Source organism: Salvelinus alpinus, chromosome 3 (assembly GCF_045679555.1).
Source record: "Salvelinus alpinus chromosome 3, SLU_Salpinus.1, whole genome shotgun sequence".
Lineage (NCBI taxonomy): Eukaryota > Metazoa > Chordata > Actinopteri > Salmoniformes > Salmonidae > Salvelinus > Salvelinus alpinus.
This window is the reverse complement of record NC_092088.1, coordinates 16448721-16474083: the sequence shown is the minus strand read 5'-3', so window position 1 is coordinate 16474083 and position 25363 is coordinate 16448721. Positions and strand designations below refer to the sequence as shown.

Genomic DNA, 25363 nt, shown 5'->3' with positions numbered 1-25363 from the left:
CCCACTTAATTTAAATGGTAACATCAAGATAAGGGGCAGCACCAGGATAAGGTAGCACAGGACAGAGAGATAGCTCAAGACAGAGAGGTAGGTCAGGATAGAGAGGTAGCTCAGGATAGAGGGGCAACTCCGAACTGAAGGGCAGCTCCGGACAGAGAGACAGCTCTGGACTGAGGGGCAGTTCTGGATTAATGACAGCTCCGGGCTGAGGGGCTGCTCATGGCTGGCTGACGGCTCTGGACGCTCATGGCTGGCTGACGGCTCTAGACGCTCATGGCTGGCTGACGGCTCTAGACGCTCATGGCTGGCTGACGGCTCTAGACGCTCATGGCTGGCTGACGGCTCTAGACGCTCATGGCTGGCTGACGGCTCTGGACGCTCATGGCTGGCTGACGGCTCTGGACGCTCATGGCTGGCTGACGGCTCTGGACGCTCATGGCTGGCTGACGGCTCTGGACGCTCATGGCTGGCTGACGGCTCTGGACGCTCATGGCTCGCTGACGGCTCTGGACGCTCATGGCTCGCTGACGGCTCTGGACGCCCATGGCTCGCTGACGGCTCTAGCTGCTCATGGCTCGCTGACAGCTCTGGACGCTCATGGCTCGCTGGCAGCTCTGGCTGCTCATGGCTCACTGGCGGCTCTGGCAGATCCTGTCTGGTTGGCGGCTCTGGCAGATCCTGTCTGGTTGGCGGCTCTGGCAGATCCTGTCTGGTTGGCGGCTCTGGCAGATCCTGTCTGGTTGGCGGCTCTGGCAGATCCTGTCTGGTTGGCGGCTCTGGCAGATCCTGTCTGGTTGGCGGCTCTGGCAGATCCTGTCTGGTTGGCGGCTCTGGCAGATCCTGACTGACGAATGGCACTAGCGGCTCCTGACTGACGAACGGCTCTGACGGCTCGGGACAGACGGGCGGCTCTAATGGCTCGGGGCAGACGGATGGCTCAGACGGCACTGGGCAGACGGATGGCTCAGACGGCGCTGGGGAGACGGATGACTCAGATGGCGCTGGGGAGACGGATGACTCAGATGGCGCTGGGGAGACGGATGACTCAGATGGCGCTGGGGAGACGGATGACTCAGATGGCGCTGGGGAGACGGATGACTCAGATGGCGCTGGGGAGACGGATGGCTCAGATGGCGCTGGGGAGACGGATGGCTCAGATGGCGCTGGGGAGACGGATGGCTCAGGCCGGATGAGGCGCACTGTAGACCTGGTGCGTGGTGCCGGAACTGGAGGCACCGGGCTAAGGACACGCAACTTCAGGCTAGTGCGGGGAGCAGGGACAGGGCACACTGGATTCTCAAAACGTACTATGGGCCTGGTGCGTGGTACCGGCACTGGTGGCACCGGGCTGAGGGCACGCACATCAGGGCGAGTACGGGGAGAAGGAACAGTGTGTACAGGGCTCTGGAGACGCACAGGTGGCTTAGTGCGTGGTGCCGGAACTGGAGGCACCGAACTGGATACACGCACTTCAAAGCTAGTGCGGGAAGCAGGGACAGGGCGTACAGGGCTCTGAAAACGCACTGGAAGCCTGGTGCGTGGTGTAGGCACTGGTGGTCCTAGGCTGGGGCGGGAAGGTGGCGCCGGAAATACCGGACCGTGCAGGCGTACTGGCTCCCTTGAGCATTGAGCCTGCCCAACCTTACCTGGTTGAATACTCCCCGTCGCCCGACCAGTGCGGGGAGGTGGAATAACCCGCACCGGGCTATGTAGGCGAACCGGGGACACCATGCGTAAGGCTGGTGCCATGTAAGCCGGCCCGAGGAGACGCACTGGTGGCCAGATATGTAGAGCCGGCTTCATGGCACTTGGTTCAATGCTCAATCTAGCCCTACCAGTGCGGAGAGGTGGAATAACCCGCACCGGGCTATGCACACGTACAGGAGACACCGTGCGCTCTACTGCGTAACACGATGTCTGCCCGTACTCCCGCTCTCCACGGTAAGCATGGGAAGTGGGCGCAGGTCTCCTACCTGCCCTTGGCCCACTACCTCTTAGCCCCCCCCCAAGAAATTTTTGGGGTTTCTTCACGGGCTTCCGTGCTAGCCACGTACCTTCATAACTCCGGTCTTGCGCTTGATTCTCCGGCTTCCAGCCACGTCTCCTTGCTGCCTCCTCATATTGCCGCCTCTCTGCTCTCGCTGCCTCCAGCTCAGCTTTGGGGCGGCGATATTCTCCTGGTTGAGCCCACGGTCCTTTTCCATCCAGCTCGTCCTCCCAAGTCCAGTAGTCCTGTGTATTCCACTGCTCGAACATACGCTGCTTGGTTCTGATTTGGTGGGTGGTTCTGTAACGGTGTTCCTCCTCCTCTTCATCCGAAGAGGAGGAGCAGGGATTGAACCAAAACGCAGCGTTTCTAGTAGACATGAAATTTATTAAACAAGACGAAAACGAACACGAAAATATACTTGAATAATTACAAAACAACAAAACGACGTAGACAGACCTGAACATGGAACTTACATAACTACACGAAGAACTCACGAACAGGAACAGACTACATCAAACGAACGAACAAACGAAACAGTCCCGTGTGGTGCGCAGACACAAACACGGAAGACAATCACCCACCACAAACAAAGTGAAAACACCTACCTTAATATGATTCTCAATCAGAGGAGATGAAAACCACCTGCCTCTAATTGAGAACCATATCAGGTACCCATAAACCAACATAGAAACACAAAACATAGACTGCCCACCCAAACTCACGTCCTGACCAACTAACACATACAAAAACTAACAGAAAACAGGTCAGGAACGTGACAAATATTTGGCCATCAGGTTTGTTTTTGGAGCAAAGTAGAAAGAAGCAAGTCAACAAGCTCAAAATCATCACGTTTTTGGCAGTATGTTTTATTATCTCTTTCACAATGTTAATGCCAGTTACAAGAGCAACAACAGATGAACGGTCGGTGAAGATATCTAATCAACTACCTGAAAGGAGACACATCCAAAGACATAAAAACATGTTTTCCTAAAGTAATACATTCTAATTCAAAACATTTTTGTTGCAATTTTTACACAAAAAATGGAACATAAGAAAAATGCACGCAACTTGAAGATACTGTTACACTTTATGATTAAAACCATTAAAATGCATGTAGCAGTACTCCAATAAGCCATGTGTTGTGTAACAGTATGTGTATTTCTCAGCACCAGTATATCTTACAAGACTCTTTTCGATGTTAGGAGAAAGACCAAGGTCAAGGGTTGAAATGGGGACCTTTTTTATCCTCTTATCTTATCCCAACATGGAGTTTAAAGCCATCAAACACACTCTGTCCACTTGTGACAACCAGTCCCATTGTGGGTTTGGATGTCACACAGTATGGGGTTGGTTGTCACAATATTTGCTAGTAGCTTATTCCTTTATTTGATCGAACAATATTTATATCAAAATTCAGCATTTTATGCCGTGAGAATAACATGTGACATTTTCAGTGAATTTGTGCGTGCTTGCACATGCGTGTGTGGGTGTGTGACAGAAAATAATGTGTGTTTGAGAGAAAAGCAATGAAGGGAGCTCTTTATATCACAAGAACAAAATAGCTTGCAATTTATTGTATACCAGGGGTGGCAATGTTGAAAGTGACAACCAACCCAATATTCCATGTGACAACCATCCCCAACTACACCCCCCCCCAATGCTAATTAAGATGTTAGTTACCACATGGCTTGACCTAGGAATTTAAATATCTCTCCCTTTCCTCTTTTCAACGAACATCATTGTTCATGGATACTCCGATAATTCAAACAATTACAAAGAAAATGTCATACATTTTTTTAGCTTTCACCTATGAAAAACACAAATTCCTCTCACCACAATGTTTTGTCATGTTGATATAAATTGACCAGGTGGATGAGTTCTTTCAAATTCATACATTTTAACCTTCCAATTATTACACAGCGCCATTTCAATTGGGAGCAATTAGCACTGTGACAACCAACACCGGTCTCCCCTATATCATTTCAGTTTCATTCCTTTGCCTAGAGCATCTGTAAGGTCATCTGTGTCTGGAGAGTGCACCTCGACTCGAATTGGATCTTCAGCCTTCCTGCCTTTTTTGTCTTCAATTGCGAGGAATTCCAAAATCGCAGAGGCATCACCAGCTCTCTTCTTGTTAGCCTGAGACCACTCTGCTATCTGCATCAGTATCTTCCCAGCCTTATTCCTGTGCCAACTCTCAATCGGAATCTGGTAGGCCTTTTTGAACTGGGTCACAGCACCATCCACGTCTTTCTTACTGTAGTACAGAAACTTTCCGAAGCCGGTGTAGCATTGCTGCTTGTCTGAGTCACTAAGGGACTCATCTTTCAGCAGGTTGGTGAAGATCTTCATCGCCTCCTCCAGCTGGTAGTTTCCTCCGTAAGCCTGAGCCAGGTTAAACCTGAATTGGACGTTGGATGGCTTCAGTTCCACAGCTCTGGAGAAGTAATGGATGCAGAGCTCTGTCTTCTCTTTTATCTGGCGTGCATTGACCCAGCTCCCTTTCCTCTTCTGCTCAGACATCTGGTTGAACTGGTGTTTGTGACACCGGCCGATTTGGTAATTCATGAAGGGGGAGTTTACAGACAGTTCGACAGCTTCCTCCAAAACCTCCAGAGTCTCATTGATGCCCGCGTGTCTGAAATACTCGGCCAAGTAATGTGTGACGTGAGGCACGTCAGGAGACAGTCTGAGGGCCTCTTTGATGAGTTTCATGGATTCATGTCTACTTTGGTGTTGAAGCTGCAGGGCTAGCAGGACCATGACTTCAGTGTTATCGGGCTCTAAGGATAAGGCTTTCCTTAGCTGAGTAGCACCTTCAGTATGCGCCAACCTCTCTGTTCCATCCATGGCTAACCCCTCCAACCTGTACAGGACCATGGCATAGCCCACGTTGAAGGATGCATTGTCTGGTTCTCCCTTAAGAGCTTTCTGAAAGCTCTCCTTTGCCCCCTTGTAAAATAGCCCCCCAAACCTTAGAAAACTCCAAGCCTTCTCACCATGTATTGAAGGTAAACTGCCTTGAATAGCAATCGTAAAACCCTTATTGATGTTTTCCAGCTTTCCAATGTAGGCATCCACATCATTCATGTTCCCTGAGTGATAGTGAACCCATGCAAAGTTAGCATAGGTTACCAGTAACTCTGTATCATCCTGTCTATTCTTCAATGCACTCTCAGCCTTGTGGAGATACTCAAGAGCACTAACATTGTTTTCCTTCAGGTGGCTCAGAAAGGCTAGTAAGTTGAAATATGTGGCATGGTTCGAAGTGCTGAACTTCATGATGCGATCCAGAAGTCTTTCAGGGAGGCTGTCCCGGTCCTTGATGTCAGCCTTTTCTATTCCCCATGTAAAGTGACACTCAAGTGCTTTCAGCTTCACTTCCATATCTGTTGTGACAGAAGCGCTATGAGGAAAAAAGAAAATGACCCATTAGTATTTGGTATTATAACATTTTTATTAGCCCATCATTGTTGTCGTTGTTATCAGCCAAAACCATCCTCATCAACAAAACCATCCTAATAATCATCACAACAGCATTGTTTCTTTTGTGTTTCTTTTAGGGTGGAATCAGCTTTAATATTGCAGATTGATTGTAGCTTCCATCAATGTAATCTTGCATATATATTTTGTAAATATATAAAACATATACAGTGCATTCGGTTTAAAAAAAAAAGGACATTATTTACATAAGTATTCAGACCCTTTGCTATGAGACTGAGCAATCGGAGGAGAAGGACCTTGGTCAGGGAGGTGACCAAGAACTCGATGGTCACTCTGACAGAGCTCCAGAGTTCCTCTGTGAAGATGGCAGAACCTTCCAGAAGTACAACCATCTCTGCAGTACTCCACCAATCAGGCTTTTATGGTAGAGTGGCCAGACGGAGGCCACTCCTCAGTAGAACGCACATGACAGCCCGCTTTTAGTTTGCCAAAAGGAACCTAAAGGGCTCTCAGACAATGAGAAACAAGATTCTCCGGTCTGATGAAACCAAGATGGAACTTTTTAGTCTGAATGCCAAGCGTCACGTCTGGAGGAAACCTGGCATCATGCCTATGGTGAAAGATGGTGGTGGCAGCATCATGCTGTGTGGATGTTTTTCTGCTGCAGGGACTGGGAGACTAGTAAGGATGGAGGGAAAGATGAACAGAGAAAAGTACAGAGAGATCCTTGATGAATACCTTCTCCAGAGCGCTCAGGACCTCAGACTAAGGCGAAGGTTCACCTTCCAACAGAACAACAACCCTAAGCAAACAGCCAAGACAACAGAGGAGTGGCTTCGGGACAAGTCTCTGAATGTCCTTGAGTGGCCCAGCAAGAGGCCGGACTTGAACCTGATGCAACATCTCTGGAGAGACCATAAGTTTTATAAATCAGAAAACATTTCTAAAAACCTGTTTTTGCTTTGTCAATATGGGGTATTGTGTTCTGATTGATGAGGGAAAAAACATTTAATCCATTTTAGAATAAGGCTGTAACGTAACCAGTGGCGTAAAGTAAAAATACTTGAAAGTACTACTTAAGTAGTTTTTTGGGGTATCTGTACTTTACTTTGCTATTAATATTTTTTGACAACTTTTACTTTTACTTCACCACATTCCTTTAGAAAATGATGTACTTTTTACTACATACATTTACCTGACTCCCAAAAGTACTAGTTACATTTTGAATGCTTATCAGGACAGGAAAAGGGTCTAATTCACACACTTATCAAGAGAACATCCCTGGTCATCCCTACTGCCTCTGAACTGACAGACTCACTGAACACATGCTTCGTTCTTAAATTATGTCTGAGTTTTACTCAAGTTGTATTTTACTGGGTGACTTTCACTTTTACTTGAATAAGATATCTTTACTTTTACTCAGGTCTGACAATTGGGTACTTTTTCCACCACTGAACGTAACAAAATTTGGAACAAGTCAAGGGGTCTGAATACTTTCCGAATACACTGTGATATACAGTACCAGTCAAAAGTTTGGGCACACCTACTCATTCAAGGGCTTTTCTTTATTTTTACTATTTTCTACATTGTAGAATATTAGTGAAGACATCAAAACTATGAAATAACACACTTGGAATCATGTAATAGCCAGAAAAGTGTTTGACAATTTTGATTGTTCAAAGTAGCCACCCTTTGCCTTGATGACAGCTTTGCACACTCTTGGCATTCTCTCAACCAGCTTCACCTGGAATGCTTTTCCAACAGTCTTGAAGGAGTTCCCACATATGCTGAGCACATGTTGGTTGCTTTTCCTTCAGTTTGCAGTCCAACTCATCCCAAACCATCTCAATTGGGTTGAGATCGGGGGATTGTGGAGGCCAGGTCATCTGATGCAGCACTCCATCACTCTCTTTCTTGGTCAAATAGTCCTTACGCAGCCTGGAGGTGTGTTGGGTCATTGTCCGGTTGAAAAACAAATGATAGTCCCACTAAGAGCAAACCAAATGGGATGGCGTATCGCTGCAGAATGCTGTGGTAGCCATGCTGGTTAAGTGTGCCTTGAATTCTAAGTTAATCACTGACTGTGTCACCAGCAAAGCACCCCCACACATCACACCTCCTCCTCCATGTTTCACAGTGGGAACCACACATGCAGAGATCATCCGTTCACCTACTCTGCGTCTCACAAAGACACGGCGGTTGGAACCAAAACTCAAACATTTGGACTCATCAGACCAAAGGACCAATTTCCACCGGTCTAATGTCCATTGCTCGAGTTTCTTTCCCAAGCAAGTCTCTTCTTCTTATTGGTGTCCTTTAGTAGTGGTTTCTTTGCAGCAATTCGACTATGAAGGCCTGATTCACACAGTCTACTCTGAACAGTTGATATTTAGATGTGTCTGTTACTTGAACTCTGTGAAGCATTTATTTGGGCTGTAATTTCTGAGGCTGGTAACTTTAGTAAACTTATCCTCTGCAGCAGAGGCACCACTGGGTCTTCCATTCCCATGGCGGTCCTCACGAGAGACAGTTTCATCATAGCGCTTGATGGTTTTTCGACTGCACTTGAAGAAACTTTCAAAGTTCTTGACATTTTCTGGATTGACTGACCTTCATGTCTTAAAGTAATGATGAACTGTTGTTTCTCTTTGCTTATTTTTGCTGTTCTTGCCATTATATGGACTTGGTATTTTACCAAATAGGGCTATCTTCTGTATACCACCCCTACCTTGTCACAACATAACTGATTGGCTCAAACGCATTAAGAAGTAAAGAAATTCCACAAATTAACTTTTAACAAGGCACACCTCTTAATTTAAATTAATTCCAGGTGACTACCTCATGATGCTGGTTGAGCGAATGCCGGAGTGTGCAAATTTGTCATCAAGGCAAAGGGTGGCTACTTTGAAGGGTCTCAAATATAATTTATATTTGTTTAACACTGTTTGGTTACTACATGATTACATATTTGTTATTTCATAGTTTTGATGTAGAAAATAGTAAAAATAAGGAAAAACCCTGGAATGAGTAGGTGTGTCCAATCGTTTGACTGGTACTGTATATCTTTAAAAAAATATATATTTTTTAAATTATTTTCCCCTAACCTTCCCTAATTGGAGTAAAATAATGGACAACAACACATAGGTTTCTACTTCCAGCTAATACGTACTATATACACTTTACGGACACAATATATTTTACAATAGTTATTTTTTGTTTGTTTTTCCTTCAGCTTCCCTCAAGCCCTCCGATCTATCTCTGAAGACCTTCCAGTTTGATTTTTATTTGCCATATATTTTTGAACTGTGCTGTTTCACAAAAGATCTGAACCTATATACATTTTATGGACACAGTATATTTTACAATAGCTATCGAGGAGTTGCGTTTTCTTCTGGGGATTGGTTCACCATGCTTACTTTCAAACATGTTTGGGTGTTGATTGTATTGGTAATATTGGTTGGTACATTTCTCTAGCCTTATAATTCGTTTTGTGTTATCCAGATTGAAGGTTATTGCACACGAGGATGTGGAGTGAAGTGCTAATATTTAGTGAAATTTATAAATATTGAATATTCCGTTTTTATCTTGAGACGTTCTGCAGCAAAGTGTTCAGTCCGCCATAACTCCTCTCTCTCTTGCTCACTCATAACACAACAGCATTGCTTATTATTGTGTTATATTAAGTACATTAGAGAGAGAGATTATGTATGTGCATGTCATTCAAATATGTTATAATTTTAGTAAAATTCTTACCTCATTTTACAGTCAATGGCAGAGAAGACAGGCTACAGTATTGAGATAATAACCCTCAGAGACACTACCCACTTCCTGTTATATCAAAGTTAATCACTGACTGTGTCACCAGCAAAGCACCCCCACACATCACACCTCCTCCTCCATGTTTCACAGTGGGAACCACACATGCAGAGATCATCCGTTCACCTACTCTGCGTCTCACAAAGACACGGCGGTTGGAACCAAAACTCAAACATTTGGACTCATCAGACCAAAGGACCAATTTCCACCGGTCTAATGTCCATTGCTCGAGTTTCTTTCCCAAGCAAGTCTCTTCTTCTTATTGGTGTCCTTTAGTAGTGGTTTCTTTGCAGCAATTCGACTATGAAGGCCTGATTCACACAGTCTACTCTGAACAGTTGATATTTAGATGTGTCTGTTACTTGAACTCTGTGAAGCATTTATTTGGGCTGTAATTTCTGAGGCTGGTAACTTTAGTAAACTTATCCTCTGCAGCAGAGGCACCACTGGGTCTTCCATTCCCATGGCGGTCCTCACGAGAGACAGTTTCATCATAGCGCTTGATGGTTTTTCGACTGCACTTGAAGAAACTTTCAAAGTTCTTGACATTTTCTGGATTGACTGACCTTCATGTCTTAAAGTAATGATGAACTGTTGTTTCTCTTTGCTTATTTTTGCTGTTCTTGCCATTATATGGACTTGGTATTTTACCAAATAGGGCTATCTTCTGTATACCACCCCTACCTTGTCACAACATAACTGATTGGCTCAAACGCATTAAGAAGTAAAGAAATTCCACAAATTAACTTTTAACAAGGCACACCTCTTAATTTAAATTAATTCCAGGTGACTACCTCATGATGCTGGTTGAGCGAATGCCGGAGTGTGCAAATTTGTCATCAAGGCAAAGGGTGGCTACTTTGAAGGGTCTCAAATATAATTTATATTTGTTTAACACTGTTTGGTTACTACATGATTACATATTTGTTATTTCATAGTTTTGATGTAGAAAATAGTAAAAATAAGGAAAAACCCTGGAATGAGTAGGTGTGTCCAATCGTTTGACTGGTACTGTATATCTTTAAAAAATATATATTTTTTAAATTATTTTCCCCTAACCTTCCCTAATTGGAGTAAAATAATGGACAACAACACATAGGTTTCTACTTCCAGCTAATACGTACTATATACACTTTACGGACACAATATATTTTACAATAGTTATTTTTTGTTTGTTTTTCCTTCAGCTTCCCTCAAGCCCTCCGATCTATCTCTGAAGACCTTCCAGTTTGATTTTTATTTGCCATATATTTTTGAACTGTGCTGTTTCACAAAAGATCTGAACCTATATACATTTTATGGACACAGTATATTTTACAATAGCTATCGAGGAGTTGCGTTTTCTTCTGGGGATTGGTTCACCATGCTTACTTTCAAACATGTTTGGGTGTTGATTGTATTGGTAATATTGGTTGGTACATTTCTCTAGCCTTATAATTCGTTTTGTGTTATCCAGATTGAAGGTTATTGCACACGAGGATGTGGAGTGAAGTGCTAATATTTAGTGAAATTTATAAATATTGAATATTCCGTTTTTATCTTGAGACGTTCTGCAGCAAAGTGTTCAGTCCGCCATAACTCCTCTCTCTCTTGCTCACTCATAACACAACAGCATTGCTTATTATTGTGTTATATTAAGTACATTAGAGAGAGAGATTATGTATGTGCATGTCATTCAAATATGTTATAATTTTAGTAAAATTCTTACCTCATTTTACAGTCAATGGCAGAGAAGACAGGCTACAGTATTGAGATAATAACCCTCAGAGACACTACCCACTTCCTGTTATATCAAAGCTTTTCATTTAGCAGAAAGGAAAACGAAACTCATACGTGTTTGCTAAAAATGTCCATTCTGCCAACAAGCTATGATTGAAGAAGAACAGTACCATTGTAACGGCTGTCGTCTTCCTCCTCGTCTGAGGAGGAGAACTTTGAAGGATCAGAGGACCAATGCGCAGCGTGGTAAGTGTCCATAACGTTTATTATAAAACATAAACTGAACACTACGAAATACAAAACAATAAAGGTGAACATAAACGAAACCGAAACAGTTCTGTCTGGTGCAGACACACAAAGACTGAAGACAACCACCCACAAAACCCAACACAAAACAGGCTACCTAAATATGGTTCCCAATCAGAGACAACGCAAAACACCTGCCTCTGATTGAGAACCATATCAGGCCAAACACAAACCCAACACAGAAATAGAAAACATAGATTACCCACCCAACTCATGCCCTGACCACACTAAAACAAAGAAAATACAAAAGAACTATGGTCAGAACGTGACAACCATCAACAACTGAATCTAAACTCACCTAGAATGTGCACGCACCATCCTAGCGGCATGCATCTTTTTTTTCATGACTTGTTTTAACCAATTGATGACGATTTGTAGCTACACTCAAACAAAATGCTGGGTTTAAAACAACCCAATTTGGGGTATTTGGTTACCCACCGCCGGGTAAATATTGGACAGAACACACGCTGAGTAATTTTGACCCAGCCAGTTGGGTTGTGATGACTGGAACGAATTGCAACAATCACTGAAGCTGGAGACTCATATCTCCCTCACTAACTTCAAGCATCAGCTATCAGAGCAGCTTACAGATCATTGCACCTGTACATAGCCCTTCTGTAAATAGCCCATCCAACTACCTCATCCCCATATTTTTATTTTTTTATTTTCTGCTCTTTTGCACCCTAGTATCTCTACTTGAACATTCATCTTCTGCACATCTATCACTCCAGTGTTTAATTGCTAAATTGTAATTATTTCGCCACTTCTGCCTATTAATTGCCTTAACTCCCTAATTTGACCTCATTTGCACACACTGTATATAGACTTTTCTATTGTGTTATTGACTGTATGTTTGTTTATTTCCATGTGTAACTCTGTGTTGTTGTTTGTGTCGCACTGCTTTGCTTTATCTTGGCCAGGTCACAGTTGTAAATGAGAACTTGTTCTCAACTGGCCTCTCTGGTTAAATAAAGGTTAAATAAAAAAAATAAAAAAATAAACAGCTCTAATGTTACAGGCTTCACTCTCATGGTGCATTGTAAAAGTCTGCGCAGGACCGATTTCTTCATCCCCCTCCAGCGTGTACCTGCTGGATTTCTGTCAGACTGACTCCCCGCCCGCTACTGCAAGAACTGTATGGAATCAATATCATGTCAAATGTATTTTGAACACACAGCATGCATTTTGTAGAGAAAGACTTGCACTTTCTCTTGAGCTATACCCTTTACCAGAGGGACGATTTTCAGACAGAGAAATAATGGGTGACCAATATTTAGGCCTATTTCTAGGCAATGTAGTAAACTATAGCCTAATCATAGGCCTATTTAGGCAGTACATTTCCTTGGAAAGATAACTGCCCCGTGCTTCTGCGCACATGCATAGGCTATAGCCTACTCTATTTAATAGAGACCACACGTGCACCTGTTCACGCTTTATGGCTACTGAACTGGAAGCAGCAAGAATGATGACAGCAACACTTGCTACGTTTTTCACAGTCCTATAGGATATAGCCTACCTTTTAGGAGGACGATTTGCAGGCAGAGACAAATAAATGAGTAATCAATACTTATTGAAACTGAAAAGGCGCAACGATTGCTCACCATAGTAGCCTAACCGATGTGCGCTTTGTGCCTTTTCCTTTTAAGTTATGATTTTAAAAAACCATTGCACTTGGTTGAGCGCCCTCCACTTTCCATGATCAATATTTATTTACAGACACTGTAATAAACTACAGTCGAAACATATTTAAATTAATTTCATGTTCAAGTTAACTGCTACATTGTTCTCCGCCCATTTAGGCAGACTACTCTATATCAATGAGACCACACTTACTAGGGCACTTGAACTCTCATGCCCAGCTAGGAGTAGTAGGCTACTGAATTTGATGCAGCAAAAAATATGTGCTTTTAATACAATAGGTAGGCTAACGCATACAAAGCAGAAAGAGGACCGTTTCCAAATAATCTGTGGGACAACATAACTATTTTCCTCCCAAAGTTGTCTGTCTGATTGCCAGCTCCCGCCCACTGCATCACAATGATCTCTGTCAGGACCTGCAGGTCCCGCAGGCTCGCCGCAGGAATGCAGCCCTCTAGTGCAGTCAGTACACAACACTATGCTCATCATGTTTTAGCACGATTCGATGGTGACAGCAGGGTCAGACAGCCAGGGAAGATCAGTCTACTGAGCTCAGGTGAATTTTGCAATATATTAACAATACAAGTGAATGATACAATGTTCCATCTATAATTGATGTCTAGACCTACAGTAGTTACAGGACAGCAGTTGAATCTTAAAGCTACAGTCTGGGATCTGGGAATAATGGTCATTTCAATTATTGAACCATTGATTCTATCCTTGGATAATATAATGTATAAATGTACTGCCAGGTAATTATTTGTCATGCCTCATTTTTTTTCTTCTTTTTTTTTCTTTTTCTTCTAATTGTATCCCCTTTTCTCCCCAATTTTCGTGGTATCCAATCGCTAGTAATTACTATCTTGTCTCATCGCTACAACTCCCGTACGGGCTCGGGAGAGACGAAGGTCGAAAGCCATGCGTCCTCCGAAGCACAACCCAACCAAGCCGCACTGCTTCTTAACACAGCGCGCCCGGAAGCCAGCCGCACCAATGTGTGGAGGAAACACCGTGCACCCGCCCCCCTCGGTTAGCGCGCACTGCGCCCGGCCCGCCACAGGAGTCGCTGGAGCGCGATGAGACAAGGATATCCCAAACCCTCCCTAACCCGGACGACGCTAGGCCAATTGTGCGTCGCCCGACGGACCTCCCGGTCGCGGCCGGCTGCGACAGAGCCTGGGAGTGAACCCAGAGACTCTGGGTTCTCTAGACCACTGCGCTACCCGGGAGGCCCTGTCATGCCTCATTTTAGGAGGATCAGATGGTGACAGGGGTCTCAGCAGGGTCAGGCAGCCAGGGAAGACCAGCAGATACTTCACTTTATTCACTCTGTGTAGCAAACACTGGACAAGCCTGATGCTATTTTAAGGCAGTCTGACAAACCTCCAAAGTTGATTTCCAAACTGTATCAATGGTTGATAGAGGCTTTTCCCGAATAACACTTAACATGTAAAACAAAAATGTGAGGAAGACCTGGTAGAAGCTATTGATGATGATACAGATTTGATGTAATGCTCAGTCATGTTCATATAATCTCAGACATAAATTACTGCAGTTTAAGGCCATCCATAGAACATCCTATATGCAAGTGAAACTGAATATCACGCATTCAGAAATGCAATACCTCTGCTGGAGGTGGAAAACACAAAAGGGGACATATTTGCATATGTTATGGTCTCGTGAAGGCTGAATGAATTCTGGCAAAGAGTATGTTCTTTTATCTGAGCATGTCTACATATTCTCTTTTCTCCCTGTTTTTGTTTGCTTGGAAATATTGATACTGGAGGCATTTACAGTGCATTCTGAAAGTATTCAGACCCCTTCCATTTTTCCACATTTTGTTACATTACAGCCTTATTCTAAAATGAATTCAATAGTTCCCCCCCCCATCAATCTACACACAATACCCCATAATGACAAAGCAAAAAAACAGGTTTTTAGAAATTTTTGCAAAATTATAAACCCCCCCACCCCTCTGGAAATATTACATTTACATAAGTATTCAGACCCTTTACTCAGTACTTTGTTAAAGCACCTTTGGCAGTGATTACAGCCTCGAGTCTTCTTGGGTATGGGAATTTCTCCCATTCTTCTCTGCAGATCCTCTGAAGCTCTGTCAGGTTACATGAGGAGCGTCGCTGCTCAGCTATTTTCAGATCTCTCCAGAGATGTTAGACCGAGTTTAAGTCAAATCAAACCAAATCAAATTGTATTTCTCACACGTGTTTAGCAGATGTTATTGCGGGTATAGCGAAACGCTTGTGTTTCTAGTTCTAACAGTGCAGTAATATCTAACAGTAATATCTAACAATTTCACAACAATACACACAAATCTAAAGTAAATCTAAAGCAGCCTCTAATGTGATAGTGACGGATGGTTGTTGCTAATGTGACAAGAATGACGTTGTAAGTAACAGCCAACTTTCCAGGACATATGCATGTCTTAAATGTGCAGAAAGCTTAACTTCCTGTTAATCTAACTGCACTGTCCAATTTATGGTAGCTATTACAGTGAAAAAATACCATGATATTATTTGAGGAGAGTGCACAACAACAAAAAACATTTATCACGGCAACTGGTTTGATACATTCACCTCTGAAGGTAAATGGTAAATAATGCACTTACATTCAGTAATCTTGCTCTGATTTATCATCCCAGGGGTCCCAGAGATAAAATGTAGTATGGTTTTGTTTGATAAAACCAATTTTTATATTCAAATGTAGGAACTAGTTTCTACAGTTTTAACCCCGTCTGTCAGATCCTTAACAGTCTGATGGCCTTGAGATAGAAGCTTTTTTTCAGTCTCTCGGTCCCTGCTTTGATGCATATGTACTGACCTCGCCTTCTGGATGATAGCAGAGTGAACAGGCAGTGGCTCAGGTGGTTGTTGTCCTTGATGATCTTTTTGGCCTTCCTGTGACATCGGGTGCTGTAGGTGTCCTGGAGGGCAGGTATTTTTACCCCGGTGATGCATTGGGCAGACCGCACCACCCTCTGGAGAGCCCTGCGGTTGCGGGCAGTGCAGTTCCCGTACCAGACGGTGATACAGCCCGACAAGATGCTCTCAATTGTGCATCTGTAAGAGTTTGTGAGGGTTTTAGGTGCCAAGCCAAATTTCTTTAGCCTCCTGAGGTTGAAGAGGCGCTGTTGTGCCTTCTTCACCACACTATCTGTGGGTGGACCATTTCAGTTTGTCAGTGATATGTACGCTGAATTTGAAGCTTTCCACCTTCTCCACTGCCGTCCCATCGATGTGGACACAGGGTTGCTCCCTCTGCTGTTTCCTGATGTCCACAATCTACTCTTTTGTTTTGTTGATGTTGGGTGAGAGGTTATTTTCCTGGCACCACACTCCCAGGGCCCTCACCTCCTCCCTGTAGGCTGTCTCGTCATTGTGGGTAATCAGGCCTACTACTGTTGTGTTGTCTGCAAACTTAATGATTGAGTTGGAGGGAGTACAGTAGGGGGCTGAGCACGCATCCTTGTGGGACCCCAGTGTTGAGTATCAGCGAAGTGGAGGTGTTTTTTGCTACCTTCACCACCTGGGGGCGGCCCATCAGGAAGTCCAGGACCCAGTTGCACAGGGCGGGGTTCAGACCCAGGGCCTCAAGCTTATTGATGAGCTTGGAGGGTACTATGGTGTTGAATGCTGAGCTATAGTCAATGAACAGCATTCTTACATAGGTATTCCTCATGTCCAGATGGGATAGGTCAGTGTGCATTGCGATTGCATCATCTGTGGATCTATTGTGGCGGTAAGCAAATTGAAGTGGGTCTAGGGTGTCAGGCCAGGCTCTGTCTGGGCCACTCAAACACATTCAGAGACTTGTCCCGAAGCCACTCCTGCTTTGTCTTGGCTGTGTGCTTATGGTCGTGGTGCTGTTGGATGGTGAAACTTTGCCCCTGTCTGAGATCCTGAGCGCTCTGGAGTAGGTTTTCATCAAGGATCTCTCTGTACTTTGCTCCGTTCATCTTTCCCTCGATCCTGACTAGTCTCCCAGTCCCTGCCGCTGAAAAACATCCACACAGCATCATGATGCTGCCATCACCATGCTTCACCGTAGGGATGATGTCAGGTTTCCTCCAGACGTGACGCTTGGCATTCAGGCAAAAGAGTTCAATCTTGGTGTCAATGTTCAATGTCAAGAGTGTGCAAAGCTCTCATCAAAGCAAAGGGTGGCTATTTGAAGAATCTCAACTATAAAATATATTTTGATTTGTTTAACACTTTTTTGGTTACTACATGATTCCATATGTGTTATTTCATAGTTTTGATGTCTTCACTATTATTTTACAATGTAGAAAATATTACAAATAAAGAAAACATCTTGAATGAGGCGGCAGGTAGCCTAGTGGTTAGAGTGTTGGACTAGTAACCGAAAGGTTGCAAGATCAAATCCCTGAGCTGACAAGGTAAAATCTGTTGTTCTGCCCCTGAACAAGGCAGTTAACCAACTGTTTCTAGGCCATCACTGAAAATAAAGATTTGTTGCTTAACTGACTTGCCTAGTTAAATAAAGGTTAAAAAAATGAGTAGGTGTTCTAAACCTTTTGACCGGTAGTGTTTGTAAATAAGATATTTCTGTTTTCTGTCTAAAAACTATTTTTCGCTTTGTCATTGTGGGGTATTGTGTAGAATGATGAGGAACATTTTTTTATTTAATCAATTTAAAATAAGGCTGTAAAGTAACAAAATGTGGAAAAACGGAAGGGGGCTGAATAGTTTCCGAATGCATTGTATAGTGACTAAGAAATGCATTCCCATTAATTAGAAGGTTGTCACAATGGATTGCAGTAATGTCAAGTTATGTTGTCATGTTTTGTCATTGATTATCATGTCTTGTCCCTGTGCTTCCCTCTGCTGGTCTTATTAGGTTCTTTCTCTTTCTCTCTCTCTCTCCTCCTCCCTCTCTCCCTCTCCCGCTCTCTCTCTCTCTATCGTTCCGTTCCTGCTCCCAGCTGTTTCTCATTCTCCTAACGACCTCATTTACTCTTTCACACCTGTCCCCTATTTTGCCCTCTGATTAGAGTCCCTATTTCTCCCTCTGTTTCCGCTTCTGTCCTTGTCGGATTCTTGTTTGATGTTTGCTGTTCCTGTGTCCTTGTTCCGCCCTGTCGTGTTCTTTGCCTTCTTCAGATGCTGCGTGTGAGCAGGTGTCTATGTCAGCTACGGCCAGTGCCTTCCCGAAGCGACCTGCAGTCTGTGGTCGCGTCTCCAGTCGTTCCTCTCTATTGACGAGAGGATTTCAGTTTCCTGTTTTGGATTTACCATTGATTATATCCAGGAGAATCATTATTTGTTTAATACTGGAATAAAGACTCTGTTACTATTACGTCGCTTTTGGGTCCTCATTCACCAGCATAACAGAAGAATCCGACCAAGAATGGACCCAGCGACTACGGATTCTCGCAACACTGCCGTCGAGATCCAGGGAGCAATGCTCGGCAGACACGAGCAGGAATTGTCTGCTGCTCGCCATGCCGTTGAGACCCTGTCCGCTCAGGTCTCCGATCTCTCAGGACAGTTTCAGAGTCTTCGTCTCGTGCCACCAGCTACTTCCTGGTCTTCCGAGTCTCCGGAACCTAGGGTTAATAACCCACCATGTTACTCTGGGCAGCCCACTGAGTGTCGCTCCTTTCTCACCCAGTGTGATATTGTGTTCTCTCTCCAGCCCAACACATACTCAAGAGAGAGAGCTCGGATCGCTTACGTCATATCACTCCTTACTGGTCGGGCTCGGGAGTGGGGCACAGCTATCTGGGAGGCAAGGGCTGAGTGTTCTAACGTTTATCAGAACTTTAAAGAGGAGATGATACGGGTTTTTGATCGTTCAGTTTTTGGGAAGGAGGCTTCCAGGGTCCTGGCTTCCCTATGTCAAGGTGATCGATCCATAACGGATTACTCTATAGAGTTTCGCACTCTTGCTGCATCCAGTGACTGGAACGAGCCGGCGTTGCTCGCTCGTTTTCTGGAGGGACTCCACGCTGAGGTTAAGGATGAGATTCTCTCCCGGAGGTTCCTTCCAGCGTGGACTCTTTGATTGCTCTCGCCATCCGCATAGAACGACGGGTAGATCTTCGTCACCGAGCTCGTGGAAGAGAGCTCGCGTTAACGGTGTTTCCCCTCTCCGCATCTCAACCATCTCCTCCCACCGGCTCAGAGACTGAGCCCATGCAGCTGGGAGGTATTCGCATCTCGACTAAGGAGAGGGAACGGAGAATCACCAACCGCCTTTGCCTCTATTGCGGTTCTGCTGGACATTTTGTCATGTCATGTCCAGTAAAAGCCAGAGCTCATCAGTAAGCGGAGGGCTACTGGTGAGCGCTACTACTCAGGTCTCTCCATCAAGATCCTGTACTACCTTGTCGGTCCATCTACGCTGGACCGGTTCGGCTGCTTCCTGCAGTGCCTTGATAGACTCAGGGGCTGAGGGTTGTTTTATGGACGAAGCATGGGCTCGGAAACATGACATTCCTCTCAGACAGTTAGGGAAGCCCACGCCCATGTTCGCCTTAGATGGTAGTCTTCTCCCCAGTATCAGATGTGAGACACTACCTTTAACCCTCACTGTATCTGGTAACCACAGTGAGACCATTTCCTTTTTGATTTTTCGTTCACCTTTTACACCTGTTGTTTTGGGTCATCCCTGGCTAGTAAGTCATAATCCTTCTATTAATTGGTCTAGTAATTCTATTCTATCCTGGAACGTTTCTTGTCATGTGAAGTGTTTAATGTCTGCTATCCCTCCTGTGTCTTCTGTCCCCTCTACTCAGGAGGAACCTGGTGATTTGACAGGAGTGCCGGAGGAATATCATGATCTGCGCACGGTCTTCAGTCGGTCCAGAGCCAGCTCCCTTCCTCCTCACCGGTCGTATGATTGTTGTATTGATCTCCTTCCGGGGACCACTCCCCCTCGGGGTAGACTATACTCTCTGTCGGCTCCCGAACGTAAGGCTCTCGAGGATTATCTGTCTGTTTCTCTCGACGCCGGTACCGTGGTGCCTTCTTCCTCTCCCGCCGGAGCGGGATTTTTTCTTTGTTAAGAAGAAGGACGGTACTCTGCGCCCCTGCGTGGATTATCGAGGGCTGAATGACATAACGGTTAAGAATCGTTATCCGCTTCCCCTTATGTCGTCAGCCTTCGAGATTTTGCAGGGAGCCAGGTTCTTTACTAAGTTGGACCTTCGTAACGCTTACCATCTCGTACGCATCAGAGAGGGGGACGAGTGGAAGACGGCGTTTAACACTCCGTTAGGGCATTTTGAATACCGGGTTCTGCCGTTCGGTCTCGCTAATGCTCCAGCTGTCTTTCAGGCATTAGTTAATGATGTACTGAGAGACATGCTGAACATTTTTGTTTTCGTTTACCTTGACGATATCCTGATTTTTTCACCGTCACTCGAGATTCATGTTCAGCACGTTCGACGTGTACTCCAGCGCCTTTTAGAGAATTGTCTCTACGTGAAGGCTGAGAAGTGCGCCTTTCATGTCTCCTCTGTCACATTTCTCGGTTCTGTTATTTCCGCTGAAGGCATTCAGATGGATCCCGCTAAGGTCCAGGCTGTCAGCGATTGGCCCGTTCCTAAGTCACGTGTCGAGTTGCAGCGCTTTCTCGGTTTCGCTAATTTCTATCGGCGTTTCATTCGTAATTTCGGTCAAGTGGCTGCCCCTCTCACAGCTCTGACTTCTGTCAAGACTTGCTTTAAGTGGTCCGGTTCCGCCCAGGGAGCTTTTGATCTCCTCAAGAAGCGTTTTACATCCGCCCCTATCCTTGTTACTCCTGACGTCACTAAACAATTCATTGTCGAGGTTGACGCTTCAGAGGTGGGCGTGGGAGCCATTCTGTCTCAGCGCTTCCAGTCTGACGATAAGGTCCATCCTTGCGCTTACTTTTCTCATCGCCTGTCGCCATCGGAACGCAACTATGATGTGGGTAACCGCGAACTGCTCGCCATCCGCTTAGCCATAGGCGAATGGCGACAGTGGTTGGAGGGGGCGACCGTCCCTTTTGTCGTTTGGACTGACCATAAGAACCTTGAGTACATCCGTTCGGCCAAACGACTTAATGCACGTCAAGCTCGTTGGGCGTTGTTTTTCGCTCGTTTCGAGTTCGTGATTTCCTATCGTCCGGGAAATAAGAACACCAAGCCTGATGCCTTATCCCGTCTCTTTAGTTCTTCTGTGGTTTCTACCGACCCCGAGGGGATTCTCCCTGAAGGGCGTGTTGTCGGGTTGACTGTCTGGGGAATTGAGAGACAGGTAAAGCAAGCACTCACTCACACTGCGTCGCCGCGCGCTTGTCCTAGTAACCTTCTGTTCGTTCCTGTCTCTACTCGTCTGGCTGTTCTTCAGTGGGCTCACTCTGCCAAGTTAGCTGGCCACCCCGGCGTTCGGGGTACGCTTGCTTCTATTCGCCAGCGGTTTTGGTGGCCTACTCAGGAGCGGGACACGCGCCGTTTCGTGGCTGCTTGTTCGGACTGCGCGCAGACTAAGTCAGGTAACTCTCCTCCTGCCGGTCGTCTCAGACCGCTTCCCATTCCTTCTCGACCATGGTCTCACATCGCCTTAGACTTTATTACCGGTCTGCCTTCGTCTGCGGGGAAGACTGTGATTCTTACGGTTATCGATAGGTTCTCTAAGGCGGCACATTTCATTCCCCTCGCTAAGCTTCCTTCCGCTAAGGAGACGGCACAAATCATCATTGAGAATGTGTTCAGAATTCATGGCCTCCCGTTAGACGCCGTTTCAGACAGAGGTCCGCAATTCACGTCACAGTTTTGGAGGGAGTTCTGTCGTTTGATTGGTGCTTCCGTCAGTCTCTCTTCCGGGTTTCATCCCCAGTCTAACGGTCAAGCAGAAGGGGCCAATCAGTCGATTGGTCGCATATTACGCAGCCTTTCGTTTCGAAACCCTGCGTCTTGGGCAGAACAGCTCCCCTGGGCTGAGTACGCTCACAACTCGCTTCCTTCGTCTGCTACCGGGCTATCCCCGTTTCAGAGTAGTCTTGGCTACCAGCCTCCTCTGTTTTCGTCCCAGCTCGCCGAGTCCAGCGTTCCCTCCGCTCAGGCTTTTGTCCAACGTTGTGAGCGCACCTGGAGGAGGGTCAGGTCTGCACTTTGCCGTTACAGGGCGCAGACTGTGAGAGCCGCCAATAAACGTAGGATTAAGAGTCCTAGGTATTGTCGCGGTCAGAGAGTGTGGCTTTCCACTCGTAACCTTCCCCTTACGACAGCTTCTCGCAAGTTGACTCCGCGGTTCATTGGTCCGTTCCGTGTCTCTCAGGTCGTCAATCCTGTCGCTGTGCGACTGCTTCTTCCGCGACATCTTCGTCGCGTCCACCCTGTCTTCCATGTCTCTTGTGTCAAGCCTTTTCTTCGCGCCCCCGTTTCTTCCCCCCCCCCCCCCCCCCGTCCTTGTCGAGGGCGCTCCTATTTACAAGGTACGGAAGATCATGGACATGCGTTCTCGGGGACGTGGTCACCAGTACTTAGTGGATTGGGAGGGTTACGGTCCTGAGGAGAGGAGTTGGGTTCCATCTCGGGACGTGCTGGACCGTTCGTTGATTGATGATTTCCTTCATTGCCGCCAGGGTTCCTCCTCGAGTGCGCCAGGAGGCGCTCGGTGAGTGGGGGGGTACTGTCATGTTTTGTCATTGATTATCATGTCTTGTCCCTGTGCTTCCCTCTGCTGGTCTTATTAGGTTCTTTCTCTTTCTCTCTCTCTCTCCTCCTCCCTCTCTCCCTCTCCCGCTCTCTCTCTCTCTATCGTTCCGTTCCTGCTCCCAGCTGTTTCTCATTCTCCTAACGACCTCATTTACTCTTTCACACCTGTCCCCTATTTTGCCCTCTGATTAGAGTCCCTATTTCTCCCTCTGTTTCCGCTTCTGTCCTTGTCGGATTCTTGTTTGATGTTTGCTGTTCCTGTGTCCTTGTTCCGCCCTGTCGTGTTCTTTGCCTTCTTCAGATGCTGCGTGTGAGCAGGTGTCTATGTCAGCTACGGCCAGTGCCTTCCCGAAGCGACCTGCAGTCTGTGGTCGCGTCTCCAGTCGTTCCTCTCTATTGACGAGAGGATTTCAGTTTCCTGTTTTGGATTTACCATTGATTATATCCAGGAGAATCATTATTTGTTTAATACTGGAATAAAGACTCTGTTACTATTACGTCGCTTTTGGGTCCTCATTCACCAGCATAACATATGTATACTGGGCAACTTTCATAAGGCCTGGATGCCTTTTATGGAATACAGTACAACTAAAGGAGTCTGTATTGAAAACATGCCCATGTTAGGGAAGATACTTATTTAGGCAATCCCAAGCTGCTGGGCTGCTCAGTCCTGGCCCTTGGGGTCTTCCATCCTGTGGGTTGTCACTCTGGCCTTGGCCTAACACACCCAAAGTCAATAATGAATGTTTCCCTAAGATCCTAAAGCTGAGTCCCTAGGGACAGGACGTGGTGACCCAGCTATATTGTGTGCGCGTAAAAAAAGAGCTCTACAGTACTATTAGTCCTGTGAGATACATTTTATGGCGGATTTGCTGTTCCTGTGTGTTAATGTACTGTATATTTGAGGTGTGTGTTTTTTTTTATGATGTTTTTTGTTTCCAATTTAAAAAATGAAAGTTGTGAACTGGGATGGAAATTGTGTTGCGAGGGAGTTGAGTTATTGACTAAACTGGTGGGGGTTGGGCGTGCAGGCGGCTAGGGCTGGCTGGTCGGTCTGGGAGAAATTTGATATAGAGAGTCTTAATAAAGACAATCAAAAGTCTTTGTCTTTTTTTCAAGAGTTCATTTGTTAGGCTCTTGGTCAAAGGTGCAACACAATATTTATTATTGAATTACCTTTGATCTAGTTCAGTCTTATTAATCACGTAAGCATTTTGAATAATGATCTCTTACTTAGCTTGATGACTGTGGGTATTTTTGCTTACTTTTTGTTCTAAATGGAGACGGCATTTTGGATTGTGTAAAAATCTTTAAATTACCTTTAGATGCTCGACAAATTCTGGGGGAGGACCCCCAGACACACTGCCAGGTTAAGGAACTTTTAGGGAACTCGTACTCTTCTGTAAGCGTCATTGAAACTACAACATGATCAATGTTCAACCTTACCATTTGATAACTATACAACAGAACAGATGAATAGGAATGACATTTACTCTCATTGGTGGCTAAAAATAACTATCTGAAAGCCACACCCCTACTAAACTACCCCTCCAGTGTTCTGATCTCAATAACCCATCACCGACAACCCAGCACCCAGCATCAATAACCCAACAGTTTTTAAAGAGAACAACCCAACTAAGTGACCCATCGCCTGCAAACCAGCAGTTGGGTCTACCAAACAACCCAGTATGTTTTGGAGTGTAGAAGGGCAAAGCTATTGAGATGTTGTAAAAACATTAGTGTGCTTATAGTTTGGGCTCCATCCGTGGCAAATGCTCAGTCAAAATAGAGCAGAAAACACAGCAGCATTCTACTTAAGATATTACAACGTTAAGAGACTGATTCATGATCTCTCACTTTGACTTTTTAATCTGAAGCAAACTTTATTTTATTAATGTTCTTGAAGAATTCCCAGGGAAATTGCATTAGGCCTACATAGCCTATCCAATCACCACACTTGTTAATATCTGTAATGAAATATGTTTTATTTAGTTAAGGAATGTATCTTTAAATGTGAACAACATCAACATATTATTGTCTTATTTTACCCTTTCGACTAACTGGAAGGTCAACTCACTGTCAAACTTCCAACGACTCCCCCCAAACGTTTGTCAAAGTGCCAGCATGGAAATACTTAGAGGGAACAATAAGAAGATTTAATATTGTAACGGTGTTCCTCCTCCTCTTCATCCGAAGAGGAGGAGCAGGGATTGAACCAAAACGCAGCGTTTCTAGTAGACATGAAATTTATTAAACAAGACAAAAACGAACACGAAAATATACTTGAATAATTACAAAACAACAAAACGACGTAGACAGACCTGAACATGGAACTTACATAACTACACGAAGAACTCACGAACAGGAACAGACTACATCAAACGAACGAACAAACGAAACAGTCCCGTGTGGTGCGCAGACACAAACACGGAAGACAATCACCCACCACAAACAAAGTGAAAACACCTACCTTAATATGATTCTCAATCAGAGGAGATGAAAACCACCTGCCTCTAATTGAGAACCATATCAGGTACCCATAAACCAACATAGAAACACAAAACATAGACTGCCCACCCAAACTCACGTCCTGACCAACTAACACATACAAAAACTAACAGAAAACAGGTCAGGAACGTGACATAACCCCCCCCTTAAGGTGCGAACTCCGGGCGCACCAGCACAAAGTCTTGGGGAGGGTCTGGGTGGGCATCTGACCACGGTGGTGGCTCAGGCTCTGGGCGAGGTCCCCACCCCACCATAGTCAATCCCAGCTTACGTCTCCC

The 25363-nt window shown here is 45.2% G+C and overlaps 1 protein-coding gene across 1 annotated transcript; it reads right to left on the bottom strand.

Annotated features, from left to right (window-relative positions):
• Positions 1-2835: 2835 nt before the first annotated feature.
• LOC139570113 (interferon-induced protein with tetratricopeptide repeats 5-like) lies at positions 2836-9921 on the bottom strand. The gene is made up of 2 exons (XM_071391669.1): positions 9188-9921; positions 2836-5396 (listed from the first exon to the last, which is right to left on the bottom strand). Exons 1-2 carry the CDS (start codon positions 9190-9192, stop codon positions 3968-3970), a joined length of 1434 nt encoding a protein of 477 aa, XP_071247770.1. The 5' UTR covers positions 9193-9921; the 3' UTR covers positions 2836-3967.
• Positions 9922-25363: the final 15442 nt, after the last annotated feature.